Source organism: Gigantopelta aegis, chromosome 14 (genome assembly GCF_016097555.1).
Source record: "Gigantopelta aegis isolate Gae_Host chromosome 14, Gae_host_genome, whole genome shotgun sequence".
Taxonomy (NCBI): Eukaryota; Metazoa; Mollusca; class Gastropoda; order Neomphalida; family Peltospiridae; genus Gigantopelta; species Gigantopelta aegis.
Genome location: NC_054712.1, coordinates 42629383 through 42644548, shown reverse-complemented (window position 1 = coordinate 42644548; position 15166 = coordinate 42629383). Strand labels below are relative to the sequence as shown.

At 42.2% G+C, this 15166-nt stretch overlaps 1 protein-coding gene across 1 annotated transcript; it reads right to left on the bottom strand.

Moving 5' to 3' along the window:
• Positions 1-1684: 1684 nt before the first annotated feature.
• LOC121388486 (ileal sodium/bile acid cotransporter-like) lies at positions 1685-14054 on the bottom strand. Its single transcript, XM_041519840.1, has 3 exons — positions 12241-14054; positions 11310-11484; positions 1685-3877 (listed from the first exon to the last, which is right to left on the bottom strand). The coding sequence occupies exons 1-3, from the start codon at positions 12964-12966 to the stop codon at positions 3138-3140; spliced, it is 1641 nt and encodes a 546-aa protein (XP_041375774.1). The 5' UTR covers positions 12967-14054; the 3' UTR covers positions 1685-3137.
• Between the last annotated feature and the right edge of the window lie 1112 nt (positions 14055-15166).

The following is a 15166-nucleotide window of genomic DNA, read 5'->3' as shown; positions in this document are numbered from 1 at the left end:
TATCACTTGTAAGTATTCGGTACCGCGATGTGCCCCCAGGCGATATTCGGTTTTGTAATAAATAACTAGGATTTACATTTATCGGGGAGAAACATAGGAAGGCTGCAGGGGAAACGGACGTCGTCCACTGAATGAAATATATAAGTTCAGTCCGGACGCGGTAAATATATTTTTCTGCTCTGTGTATAACCTTGATGTGATTGATGTGACTTTAAATATTTTAATACTGTATTATACCAATATTATTTAGACGGGGTTTCCGGTAATCTGACGAAGTAAACTGTAGGCTTCACTGTTCTAATATTATTAAAGCTTAACCAGTCATCCTAGAGGACCTAAGTAAACTGTAGGTTATTGTCTTTATTGTGATAGGTACCAGTATTAATTCTGTATTACAAGGTTACTGAATGAGTAGTAAGGATTAATTAAAAATTAACCAATTAGGAATAGAGTTGTAATTCCTTTATTAATTAAGTTCCCCTGGCAGCGTTTCTCAATTATCACACGTGTGGGTGTTGTGTCACGGTGAAGTGATTAGAATATTGTGTAAACTAGACACCTAGAGATTAACTAATTAAGTGATCAGTTCTGGGTTGTTATTATTTGTTGCTGTTAATTAACTACTGCGGCAGTATATTTGTCAGCGTAGTATTAATACAGATTCCAAAGTGTATTGTGTTTTGTTGTGTCTTTTAGTGAAGTAACGTTCTATATTACATATACCTTATATATATATCTTATCTCTGATCATACCTAGACGAGCCACTAGGGTTTTAAACTGCCCGATACAGAGATATCTAATAGATATACAGTTAGGAGAGATATTTGGATAATCGTGTTTCATTCAGTTACGGGTATTATAGGATCCCCGTGACACTGACCCATAATCAACTATGGGAAGAATATATGCATTATAGAATAGAGATTTTGATTCTGGGGTGAGAAATTTGCTAATTCGTCGCAAAAGAGCCAGTTTAGATAAAACTTGTGAACAAATGTGATCAACGTGTGTGTTCCAACTAAGATTTTGATCAACACAGAGTCCTAAATGTTATTGACAATGAGCAGGTGATATAGGGTTATTATTGATATTTAGTTGCAACTGACCAGTTTGGCCCAATATTTGCTGTGTACCAATTAACATACATGTAGTTTTAGATGGGTTTATAGACATATTATTGATGCACCAAGAGTTTACAGCATCTACGTTTGTTTGTAACGTAGTCTCTATTACAGACAAATGTCTGCCAGATGTGTGTAATGTCGTGTCATCTGCATACATATCTACACTGACATTTTGGGTAGATAATGGAAGATCATTTATAAACATAAGAAATAAAATAGGCCCAAGAATAGAGCCTTGAGGCACACCAGATACTATACCCAATTCTTTGGAGCTAATATTGTTAATTTGTATACGCTGTTTTCTGTTGTTTAAGTATGACTTAAACCATTCAACTGTACCTGGTGACAGTCGATATACCTGAAGTTTTTGTAGCAAGATTTGGTGATCTACCAAGTCAAATGCTTTGCTCAAATCTAAAAATACTCTCTCTCTCTCTCTCTCTCTCTCTCTCTCTCTCTCTCTCTCTCTCTCTCTCTCTCTCTCTCTCTCTCATACCAGATCATATATGTGTTATGATATGACATGATATGATAAAGATGTCAGCAAAACAAAGACAAATAATCTACACTTAGTTTAATTCATTAATAGCTATATTATATCCCAATATAAGTTTTCTTACAGCTGATTTCATGCTAGCTAAACAGTTCTTCATCAGTTAACGTCAGTCTACCTTTAAATACGTGCCGCGTTCATCAGGGCGAACGCTAACGATAAGTTTCACTGGTTTATAGCGTATACTATCGCATTCATCCAATGTTTCCCCAATTCCCCCACTACCACCCCAACCCCGAACGAAACAAAATATGAACATAACAAAATACAACAAAACAAAACAACAAAAAGAACGAGGAACACCCCCTTTAGGGCCGTACCTAGCAGAAATAAAGGGGGAAAACAATACCCCACCCCTCCACCATTACCATCACCCCCTGGCTTGACAAATACAACAGAAATGCCCCTTTTGTTAAGAAATGCCATTTACTGCTACCTGTAGAAGATCCTAAGTAAGTACAACTCTGCCCTAATTTAATTTATTCCTGGTATTTTAAGATAATACATATAACTGTTCGCAAATACTCGCTATAAGTACATGCCATATATATATATATATATTTCGAGTAGAATGTAACATTATATAAAAGATATCCTGAGAAGTGGCAGTCATCATACAGACAAGGCAGCAGATAGTGATTCATGGACGATTTTGCCAAAATACCCTTTCGACTGTTTGATTAAAGAAAATCGTTTTGTCGTTCATGATTATTTGAATAAAGTAGAAAAAAAAATGTGCTCCATACCATTAAAAATCCTCAGACATCTTACCTGAAGTGTGAAAACCGTTTGTTAGTATACACATTGATACACAGTGTGTAATGCAGTCACTTAATACACGGACCCTAAACTACTGTTTTTCGTGTTAACAATGTACACAGATGGAGCTTGCTAAAGCTCGTCCTAATCAGTGATTTGGAAAGGAATTCGCAACAGAAACCATTCACAAAACAGTGCATATAGTGGCATACATAACACAATAATTAGAGTAATACTGTTATATAAAAATACAAAATATTATTCCTGAAGCTTCAATGCTTTAAAATATGTATAAAAAATATACTTCACAGCGAAAACAATGTACAATTTCCATTATATAAAAGTGCCATTTACAGGATCCAGGATTTTTTTAATAGAGGGGGCCCCAAAAGCCGTTCTTGGTTTTGAAAATAGAATTTAAAGGTCCTCGACAGATAGTCGGGATAAGTTTGCATTTTCGGTGTATTCTGTAATATATATTGTTTGACCAAAAATAGAGGGGGGTGGCTGGGCCCCTTGAGCCGCCGCCTCAATCCGCGCCTGGTTTTGGTTGTTGCCTTATTCGACGTCAACTGGTATCGATATAGTTGTTTTTTTTCAAATGAACCATCCTGTCACAGTAGTTTATTGAGAGGTCGGTGTTAACTACAGTGTATACAAAAATGTCACAATTCTGTTTCGGCGTTTGGTTGAGGGTTTTTCACATCGACGAAACCTTGTCTAAGAGTTCTTCCGCTTCTTTTTCATCCTTCTCAGTCGAACCGTTAACGGCTTGATTCTTCTTGTCGGATTTGTTTTTCTCTTTGTTTTTGTTTTTGTTTTTGTCTTTGTCTTTCTTTCTATCATCTGTACCATTCATCTCAGCGCCTGTCTCCTCTCCGTCAGACACGGTGCCGTATTTCTTCTTGCACCGCTTGTAAATCAGATAAACTATGACGACCACGAACAGCGGAAGTGGCGTCATAACGGAAGACGCGACTGGACCAACCGCAGCCAAGTCGCCGTCCGGAACCGGAAGTGAGAACTGTAGCAGCAGGTAGGCGATCATCGTGTTCTGAATTCCCGTCTCTATGGCGATCGTTTTGACGCGGTACCAGGGCTGGCGGCAGATGAAAGCTATCAATCCGCCGGTCACGTAGCCGATGTACGGCAGCAGGCATCCCGCCAGAACCGTGGACGGTTTGAACAGGCGGAAGATCCACAAGTTGGTGTAGACGCCGAACCCAATGAGGAACAGGATTGTCACTATGGAGACTGGCTTGATGATCTTGATGATGAGTTTGGCGAGTTTTTGACATTTGTATTTGACGAAGAGGCCCACGAAGAGAGGCACAATGACGGTTGCCAGAGTCAGTAGGATGTTTGCGAATGGAATGGATATCGTCGTCGTGTCGTCTGCGAACGTCTGTCCCAGCGTAAACATCCACAGCGGTACCATAGCTGAAATAAAATATCATATATTGAATATTAAACTTCACAAGACAGTATTCTCAGTGGAATCTTAGTTATGAAACGTATGCTGATGGAATGAAATACAGGAACATGTTCAGTGTTTACTGTTTGAAAAAATCGATGGTGAGCAATAAACTTCTCTCGTAAAATGATGTAGCAAACGAATTGCTGCCTTGTGTCTAAATTGAAAATAAATCTGAGAGGTGTTGTTAAATTTATCTAATATCTAAACGGTATATCAGATGTGACAAGGCGAGACGTGTTTCGCCCCCGCGGAAATAGTTTTGCGTCAGCACAAGCGAGCGGGAGCAGTTGCTCGCGTGAAACAACAAGGACTGGATATTAATAACACCTAATCCCTCATCTACAGTATCAGGACGTTAACCGTGTTACTGACATTTAAACCCACATTACACTTCCGTATTTATACAAGCGTAACTACTTTAGGTCTCACTACACAGATGTCATCTGCCATGTTAAATTGCCCAACTTCAAATGAAGATTGCCAATAGAACGGGTTCTCGTTGGCACTAACAACATACACCATTGCGAGCATACATTGTGTAAGTATTTATTTTCACTCCAAAATTGAGAACATTTCCGTCTCAGATTTTTCTATATGACCGCATCTGGCTGTAATACAGATGCGAACTGGTGGTTCATTGACCGATTCACTCCGGCTGCCTCTTACGCTATACACCCATGCTCAAAAAGGTCAATGCAGAATATTACAAAAGAGTATGGGCAAAATACCGTCAGAAGGCTTTCCATTAAACATACATATTGTTTTAATTCTTAACCATTTCCTAGAACTGAACCATAATTTGTGTCACAATTAGGAACTATAGTGGACCGTGATGAATGAATGAAATGAGTGATCTGTGTAGTGAGACCTTAGTAGTCTTTTAAATTTCTATCAGATATCCTGTGCTCCCTCATTACTTCCATAAGTATATTTGTAAGCAGGGGTGGACATAGACTCCTCTTGTTTGATGGGCAGGACAGGAAATGTTTTATTTAACGACGCACTCAACACATTTTATTCACTGTTATATGGCGTCAGACATATGGTTAAAGAAAGAAAGAAATCTTTTATTTAACGACGCACTCAACACATTTTTTTTATGGTTATATGGCGTCAGACATATGGTTAACAACCACACAGATTTTGAGAGGAAACCCGCTGTCGCCACTACATGGGCTACTCTTTGGATTAGCAGCAAGGGATCTTTTATTTGCGCTTCCCACAGGCAGGATAGCACAAACCATGGCCTTTGTTGAACCAGTTATGGATCACTGGTCGGTGCAAGTGGTTTACACCTACCCATTGAGCCTTGCGGAGCACTCACTCAGGGTTTGGAGTCGGTATCTGGATTAAAAATCCCATGCCTCGACTGGGATTCGAACCCAGTACCTACCAGCCTGTAGACCGATGGCCTAACCACGACGTTACCGAGGCCGTAACACATATGGTTAAGGACCACACAGATATTGAGGGAGGAAACCTGCTGTCGCCACTCTTTTCGATTAGCAGCAAGAGATCTTTTATATGCACCATCCCACAGAGGGGATAGCATATACCACAGCCTTTGATAGGAACGAGAAATAGCCCAATGGGCCCACCGACGGGGATCGATCCTAGACCGACCGCGCATCAAGCGAGCGCTTTACCACTGGGCTACGTCCCGCGCCTTGTGTGAGGGGATGCAATTAATAAAATAATGGTCTCTTGTAAGAATGTCCATTTGTTTTTCCGATCGAAATAGGCGTATTTGGTAAAGTCCATTGATAATACTATAAGTAAAAATGCACTCAAGATTAAAGATAAAATTATATACAATTCCATGTATTCGACTTCTTTTGATAATATAACATGCATGAATTATATCCGAAGTATACTTCTCTACCCATCAAACGTTTTAACAAACAAGAGGTAAAACATTTTTCTTTCTTTTTTTACGATCTGTTGTTTTATATTAAATGCTATTAAATGATTGAATAAATGAATTTCTGACGACACTCCATCATGAATATTAAACTGGTCGTTTTTTAATATCAACAACAGTACATGAAATGTTTTATTTAATGACGCACTCTACAAATTTTATTTATGGTTATGGTTAATGACCACACGTATATTGAAAGAGGAAACCCGCTTTCGCCACTTCATGGGCAACTCTTTTCGAGTAGCAGCAAGGGATCTTTTATATGCACCATCCCACAGGCAGAATAACACATACCACGGCCTTTGTTACACCAGTTGTGGAGCATTGGCTGGAACGAGAAATAGCCCGACGGGGATCGATCATAGACAACGGTACAATGACATCATGCATCGAAATGTCGTTAAAGAAATATTCTTTTATTTTCATTTCTTACTAATGAACATTTACTTTAAGTAAGCTGGGGGCTTTCTGTAAACTTAAGGAAACACCATCTGGACTATACATTTTTAAATTGATAGAAAGGTTTACCTACCATGAAATTACTATGGGGAGACGGAAGGCAAACGTTTCCAACATTATTAAAGTTTATTTTGTTTAGATATACTACTAGAGCACAATGATTTATAAATTATCTGCAAATGAATGTCAAACATTTGGTAATCTGACATATTGTCTCAGATCACCATCAACGAACTGTGTTTTCTCCGTCTCAAACAGTGTCCCACGACTGGTATGTACTATCCTGTTTAAGAGAAAATGCATATAAACAATATCTTGCTGCTTTATCATTAAGATTAGCCAATGTGGCGACAGCGGGTTTCCTCTCTTTCTCTCTGTGGACCAAATGTCGAAACAACCAGATGCTAGTGACACCAAATAGCCGATATTTAAAATATGCTGGTGTGCCGTCCAACAAATAATCTCTTTGTTTCCGTATATATTCAATATGGTAAGCTACAGCGATAAATTTAACAGTCTTTGCCGTTTTCCCATGCCATTAAACTACTTGTGTCAGTTATGGCTATAAATATCTACACTGTATATCGCGTCGTTTAAACCGTATAGGCGGAAATGGTCACAGACCGCAATTAATTGCGCTATATGTTTCTATATAGCCTTAGTGGCTATAACATTTTTATAAATATCAGCAGGCCCATGGATCTTTGCCTGCCTGGGGGACACATACTTTGAAAAGGACAACCCCTGTTGTCCAGCTTTTTCTCCCAGCATATTGGTTTAAACAAACACACCCTCTAAACCAGGCCGGAGTACACCCATTTTACACACAAAAACACTACTTTTGCATGGGCCAGAATTACCACAAACAAGTCTTCAATGTCAACAAGTTACACACGTTTACAAACTACATGCTCTCCCCCGTCAACTTCAGTCAAATAGTTGCCACTTCACAGCTGTCCGCCATGAAATAATCAGTCAACAGCAGACTACTTGCGCAGACAAATTTCCCGATAACTAAATGGGATGAGAACTGTAATCTGAGGCCAAATGGTGGAAAGCTTATTATCTGCATTTGGTTATAACACATGCGCTCGAAGCGAGTGTAGCATAGAACACCCCCACCCCTACCCCCACCCCTACCCCCAACCAAAGCTTTGAAGAGTATGCATCCTCCGGTTGAAATGTGAATTAATATGTATCTGGCTCCACAGTTGCATTCCCGACTCCTTTGGTAAGCATATGTCGATATACGCCAGGGCCCGGCAACACAAATCACTCGTAACACTTACGTCAGACATACGCCACACATTATGTATTCGGGTATGTCCCTTTAATTCATTTTTAGCGCTTACATTGGAATTTTAAATGTACATTACCAATAACGAGAGTGACCCGATTTCCACATAAGCACAATTTGTAACATATAAGAACACAAATCTAACTAAAAGTGATCAGCTGTTGAGTACCCTATTAATTTTATGCCCGTAGAAACTGGGATGGTCGTGGACCGGCCTCGCTGGCGCAGTGGTTAAGCCATCGAACTACAGGCTAAAAGGTACAGGGTTCGCAGCCCGGTACCAGCACCAACCCAGAGCGAGTTCTTAAGGCTCAATGGGAAGGTGTAAAGCCACTACACCCTCTTCTTTCTTGCTAACCAACTAACAACTAACTCACTGTCCTTGACAGACAACCCTGAAAGCCCAGGACAGCGTGCTTGAACCTCAATAAGTTGAGAGAGAGAGAGAGAGAGAGAGAGAGAGAGAGAGAGAGAGAGAGAGAGAGAGAGAGAGAGAGATGGTCGTGGTGTGTGGTTACCCCACTCGAGGGCGATAAATCGACCTGGTTCCTGGACTAAATATGTACGGTTTGGTTTTAGTCCTGCTCTATAGAAAAATAAATCTAAAAATTACCTTGTTCCCCCACTAGAGGTTGTGCCAACCCATCACACCACCCCCACCCCCCAACTCCAGATATCGTTCCTACGGGCCTGTTAAACAACGCACCCTAAACAGTACCCCCGCACTGTAAGCGTCTGAAACGGGGGTCGGAGTGAGAGTGAACTGCCTTCCCCCCCCCCCACCCACCCCCCCCCCCCCACCCTACCCCACCCCTAGTACTGGAGCAAATCTTCACATTTGGACAAAAGCGATGGTTCGAGCAAAATTAAATGGCATGAAAAATTGTCTGCATGTTATTTCCATAATTTTATTTTCAATATTAGTTGTAATATATGTAAAAAAAAAAAATGCGTTGTGATTCGTTTGGGACGTTATAAATATAGCTGTTTTGTAGTACTTTATGTAGATATGGAAAAACAGGTTGTTATCTAGAACCGGACAATTTCAGGTAATCAGAGCAAAGATAAGCCTCCCTCATCCTCAAAAATGGGAGGGGGGGGGGGAGGGGGAGGCGGGACGTAGTCCAGTGGTAAAGCGCTCGCTTGATGTGTGGTCGGTTTGGGATCGATCTCCGTCGGTAGACCCATTGGGCTATTTTTCGTTCCAGCCAGTGCATCAACAACTGGTATATTAAAGGCCGTGGTATGTGCTATCCTGTCTGTGGGATGGTGCATATAAAAGACCCCTTGCTGCTAAAAGAGTAGCCTATGAAGTGGCGACATCTGATTTTCTCTCTCAATATCTGTGTGGCCACATGTCTGACGCTATATAACCGTAAATAAAATGTGTTGAATGCGTCGTTAAATAAAACATTTCCTTCCTCTCAATATCTGTGTAATCCTTAACCATGTGTCTGACGCCATATAACCGTAAATAAAATGTGCTGAGTGCGTTGTTAATTAAAACATTTTCCTCAAACATAGGTATCGCGATGAGAACAGACGTGTCTGAATGTGCTCTCAACCAGACAAGGCCCGGCCTCCTCCAACACACAAGACACCACCAACTCCGCCCCCTGTGGACTTGGAAGCTGTCTGGCAAGTACAGATCGGCAAGATCAGATCCAGCTTCCACAAGTTCATCCAAGGCGACACCAAGGACAAGGCAACGCTGTTGGGTGGAGCACTGGACGAGGAATTACATCACCTCCCTGGTGGAAGCGACTTTGAGTTGCATTCCATCAAGTCTCCAACCGGCAAGGCGGGACTAGTCGTCACTCAACGCCGAAGACATGTCTACCGCCAAGCGATCCTGATAAGCGAAATGGATAGCCATACCATTCATCGGATCATCATGGCTCTCTTCGGCGACGACTACGGAAGCGTCATCAGCCATCTACAACACCAGAAATGGAAGCGCTTCATCCCCCGTTTTGCCGCGACTCCACTCATCAGCACGCCGTAGTCAAACGGCCTTAACGAGGCCACTCGCGTGGACATATCGATCGGACTTTAAACTTTTAGATCTGCGTTCAAAATTTTATGTCGAAATTACTTCTTTTTTCTTTTTTTTAATATTATTAAATAGTCCGATCCTCTCTTCTTTCTCTTATTTAATTTTGGACTGTCCTTCTAAAATGCTCCAAATTATATAAATATTCGGCCGAGCAGTCAATTCTTTTTATTTTTGGCTTGTAATCTTTTTTTTATTTTTTATTTATTCTATTAACTTTTTTACTAATTGCTATTTTCAAAATTCTGCCCATTTTCAACACCACCCCCCCCCCCCCCCCCCCTCCCGAGTCGGGCCACCGATCTTATCGGAGGTCGGACTCGGGATGGACGTGTTCGAAACCCTAGTGGTATATGGGCACGTTAAACTAGTTATCATCATCATCATCATCATCAAACATAGGAGCCTGTGGCCTATTCCCCAACTCCCAGAATTACAATACTCTGTTAGAGAAGAATTGGCCCTGTTTGGTCCGAAACTGCACAATAATTGCACCTCTACCTCCCACACCCCTCCCGAACCCCCTCCCCCACCTCGTACCCCTAGGATGTAACACTGCGTTTCTTGTGGACATTATCTCAGCGTGCGTGTTGACGGTAACCCGATATGAAGTAGATGGGTTTATAACCGTCTGAGGTGAAGTGAAGTGGAATTTGTAACACAATCTGGGATCTATATGACAGCCAGGCGAAGACTGCTCAATGAAAAGCGCAGCACGATACTTATCTTCAAGCCAGTCATACTGACGGCCTCTGTTGCGTCCTTTCTACGCTAGGCTCTTAGGAGCTGGGGGAGGGAGGGCGGGGGCGGATGCTACGGGATTTCAGCTCCCACTTTTTAACATATAATTTGGCATATAACTCCATAGGTAAAATTCATAAAAAAATTTTTTTATTAATATTGCCAAACACAACACTCGCCACAAAACTGCACAGAACAGTCACTGAACTAATAAACACCGCCTCTTTTGAGGGAATGATTTGACTAACAAAGAACGGTAATTTGTTAAGAAACATTTCTATTTACATAGAATGTTTTGTACAAAATGGTATGAAAGTTGGTATGGGTTTAAAACTTAATATGTTTTTATACGAGTTTTCGCGTCATTTAATACACATGTATAGCTTTAAGTGAATTCATCGGTTCCATTTTGATGCAAACGAATTATAGATCTGACAATAGTAACGAGCTTTATTTTGATTTATATGTTGGCCTCTACATTGTGCATTTTAATGCTCTTTTATCATTCAAATACATTTATTTTTTGGTATTTAAGTTTTCTTTGTTTCATGAAACAAGATTTATTATAGAACGACATTTCGGAGTTCAAACCGCCAACCCCTTTCTGCCTCTCAACTTATGTCTGTCTGTCTGTCTGTCAGTCAGTCAATCAGTTCATATCTCTCCCCTCACCTACCTCTCTCTCTCTCTCTCTCTCTCTCTCTCTCTCTCTCTCTCTCTCTCTCTCTCTCTCTCTCTCTCTCTCTCTCTCTCTCTCTCTCTCTCTGTACTGTAATGCACATAAAATCGGTTCTAGTTTAACTGACACCTATCTATGGCTGTCTTATATTATTTTTAATAGAGATTATAATCGTTACATTTTGAAAGGTAACGGTACGCCCTCCAACACGGAATGGGACCCCGCCGCTGATGTGGCTGACTCACCTAGCGCGGCCACCGTGCTGATGCACGTCATCGTGATGGAGAGGGACACGTCGCCGCCAAGCAGGTATGAGTATATGTTGCTGAGGCCGCCGCCAGGACAGATCCCACACGCGAAGATGCCCAGTCGTATAGCCGGGTTGTCCAGATTGATTAAGTTTGCCACGCCAAACGCAATCTGAAAAGAGAAAGGAAAAACATCTACAAATTAAAAAGATTACAAAAGATGTAATGGGATGAGGGGAGTGGAAGGGGAAAGAAGCAAATGGTGTCGGATCCAGAGAGAGAGAGAGAGAGAGAGAGAGAGAGAGAGAGAGAGAGAGAGAGAGAGAGAGAGAGAGAGAGAGGAGGAGAGAGACAGAGAGGGTGGGGAGAGACAGAGACAGACAGACAGACAGACAGACAGACAGAGAGAGAGAGACAGACAGAGAGAGGGGGGAGACAGACAGACAGACAGAGAACACACACACACAGAGAGAGAGAGAGAGAGAGAGAGAGAGAGAGAGAGAGAGAGAGAGAGAGAGAGAGAGAGAGAGAGAGAACAAAGTAGCAGAATATGGCTGAAAATGAGGTAGAGCTTGAGGTTGAGCTAGGTCGGACGTAAGGCAAGGCACAGCAGAGAAGGTATGTCAGATTTGGAAGAGATGATTGGTGGGGTTGCTCAAAGCATTATGTGCCAAATGGTACGAAGCAGAAGGATGGACAAATAAGTGAGTGAATGAATATATGGATATATGGGTGTCATGCATCAATATTTGTTTATTTTTGTGTTTTTGTTTGGTTTGGTTTTATTGTGTTTTCTTAAATTGTTGTTTTTTGGAGGTTTGTTTTTGTTTTTGAGTTTGTATTTGGTTTGTATTTATTTATAAATGCATGGAGGTTGAGTTTGTTTGGGGTTTTTTAGTTTGTTTGCTAAAGATTTCAGACAACTTACGAGCGGCATGCCGACGTACTGGCAGAAGAGTCCGATTAACGGCGCGATGGGTTTCTTGAGCACCTTCTTGACGACGTCCAGGTCCGTCTTGCAGCCCATCCCGACCGTCGTCCCGATCACGAACACGTATACGACCCCGCGGAATATGTAGTCGATGAGTCGGCGGATCCGGATCACCACCACCTTGTACCTATAGATCCTGCGGCTCTCTCCCGACGAGGAGATGTTCTCGAACGGTTTGTCGCCGATCGCCCCGTTGATCGAGAACGTGTCGAACACCAGCCACGTCCTGCCGATCAGGTCGGCGTACACCGTCAAGTTGAAGTCTCCCGAATGAAGCGTGAAGTTTCTGTCTTGGAGATCATTGTCTTGGAGATCACTGTCAGTCTGCGAGTCCCGGAGGTCCGCGCAAGACACGTTGTATTGATGCATGCCCTTTAGATAGGCCACGTCATGGTTCAGGGTGTGTATCTTCAACAGGTGTGTGATATTTCGGTTATAACACCGCAGCGTGTAGTTCACCGAGATCATGGTCTCGCTGTACATGATAATCGTCACCGTGTCTGCGGGTATGATGTCAAGCATGATGTCACCGATGACGTCAGTGATGTTTAGCGTGACGTCATTTTGAAGGGAGATATTCGCCGGTGGTTCGACTGCCTGGGTAAAGCTGAACGCAGCAAACAGGACAGCATGTACCACGCAGATTACACGAAGCCCAGCCATGATGCAGTCGACCGACCACTGTTTATAACACGGAATGTGATATATCGAAAGAAACCTGATAGTACACACTCACCCGAAGCTCAAATGCACATGTGTGCAGATAACCTTTACCTACTGTGCACTATAAACAATCCAAACCAATGTTTAGCTACTAACTGTTAATTTAAATAACTGTGCATTCAAATCTAATCGCAATCACCTCAACTATACTGTAGCTGGCCAACAAAGGCTCCACGCACTGTTGTCCGAAAAGAACTTCTGCTGGTAACAAATTCTGGTTTCTGTTAGTTAGAATCGCCGTTTTGAGACAGCCGCGCATTTAAAAGTTGAAAACGGATGCACAAGAACACAACATAATTATGGTATTTAAGACAGTAATCCTTAATTCCACACACGTGACGTTTTTCTCAATTCTGTAGACTCTTTTCTCACGTCTGTACACGATCAATTACATGTTCTGTTAGCTCTAACAGCTGCATATCTAGAACACAGATGCACATGAACCCCTGCGTTTGGTGGTTGTGTCAGTAAATGTAATCCTTCATTCACAAACGGATCGCTGTCTCACTTCTGTGACAAGCCTCCAGAACTATGGTGCAACAGCTGAATATTATCTAGCACGACGTCCCCAGTTTGTGCTCGCCCGTCCGTCTGTCCGCCTGTGACATAGCTACGTCTGCATCTACATCTGCCCAGCTCGATGAGTCGGCTGTACGACCACGTAACACCGATCTACGTAAACAATGTCTGGACCTACCTAGCTTCCCCTCGGCCGCCTCGTAACTCCCTATCTGAACCCCAAACCGCACACTGGCGCCGCGCCCCGCGTCATTCTAGCGCCGATCAAAGTCACATCAGTGGTACTGATAATATTTAATCCGTGCGGCCACTCGCTTATCGTTAGCTTTTACTTGAACATATCGTGGCGGGCTCGCTAAACCTTTCCCCCCCGTGTCCGCACTCTGGATCTGGTTTACAAAACAGTCTTTACTCTATTGTGGAGAAACACTAGCAATCGAACGACATCCACATGTTGCCCTGCCTATAGAAATCGGTTCACGTAAGGCCCTAGCAGGGTGTTGTTTCCTTAGAAACCGAAAAGGTCACCGAGAAATTCTTTGGAGCATAACGCAGTGTGTGGAGTCTGTGCACTATGGGAGAACAGCCACACTAGAAGGCTAGAATTACCGACTAGAGGTAGAACAATCAGGTTCAAGACTGGAAGGTATCGGGTTCGTGTCTCAGAACTGACTTTAACTAACAGACTATGCAACTTAAATGTGCATGTGTGTGTATGTGTGTGTGTGTTTGTGTGTGCGTATGTGTGTGTATGTGTGCTTGCTTGCTTGTTTGTAGCCGAAATTGGGTTTTGAACCAAGAATGTAGCAGCCCAACGATCGACTGGGTGAAACAATATACCAAAGAAGCTAGTTTGCTGAGTCAGTCTGGCGGCAAAATGCTATCGCTGCGGGCCGACAGTGCGAGAGTATTTGTTTTGCTAACACGCAATAACCCCAACGTAGCACTCTAACCCAGATAGATGATACTCGCCACATCTGTGGGACTATGTCAACGCTCTCAAATTATTGCATAAGCCAGTGATAATTCTGTTTTCCCGATACAACCCTGGGTTATATACAAAGTTGTATAACACGGGCACAGTAAATGGACACTCTATAACCAGCCGCTGATTACACTAATTTAAATACAATTAATCACCCAGACTGTCATATTTTCATATTTAAAATGACACAGTTTGCAGCCATCGACATTAAAGCGTGTCATGTTCGGCCCATGACCTTTGACCTGTAATCACACTACTACTGTCGTGGATCGTGTGTGTGTGACCGTTTTGTACTATTGATGCATAAATCAAGGGACCTAACCACATTTCTAGTTTCAAATCTCAGTTCATATAAAAATTCATATTCAGGTCGGGGCTGGGTGGAGTGATGTAGGGGCGGAGGAGGGGGAGGGGCTGTGTTTGGAACGTGGGGCGTTCGTAGTGATACAGTGATAAGATCATCAGTGTTTCATTATTCAATGATACGTGTGTACGTCAGGGTCGTATGTAACCTAAAATAACCTCAGTGGAAGGGCGTCAAAGCAATGCACCACTCACCCCAAACAAACACAAAAACAAAAACGACCAAATAAGGAGAGGTAGGAAAGGAATGTCAGACAGATAGCGATCATTGTT

Excerpts from the sequence above, each read along its gene's own strand:
- LOC121388486 (XM_041519840.1), bottom strand. The coding sequence starts at position 12,966 with ATGGCTGGGCTTCGTGTAATCTGCGTGGTACATGCTGTCCTGTTTGCT. Across the intron at positions 11,485-12,240 it reads AGTACGTCGGCATGCCGCTC|ATTGCGTTTGGCGTGGCAAA; the intron begins GTAAGTTGTCTG and ends TTCTCTTTTCAG. Across the intron at positions 3,878-11,309 it reads CAGCACGGTGGCCGCGCTAG|CTATGGTACCGCTGTGGATG; the intron begins GTGAGTCAGCCA and ends ATTTTATTTCAG.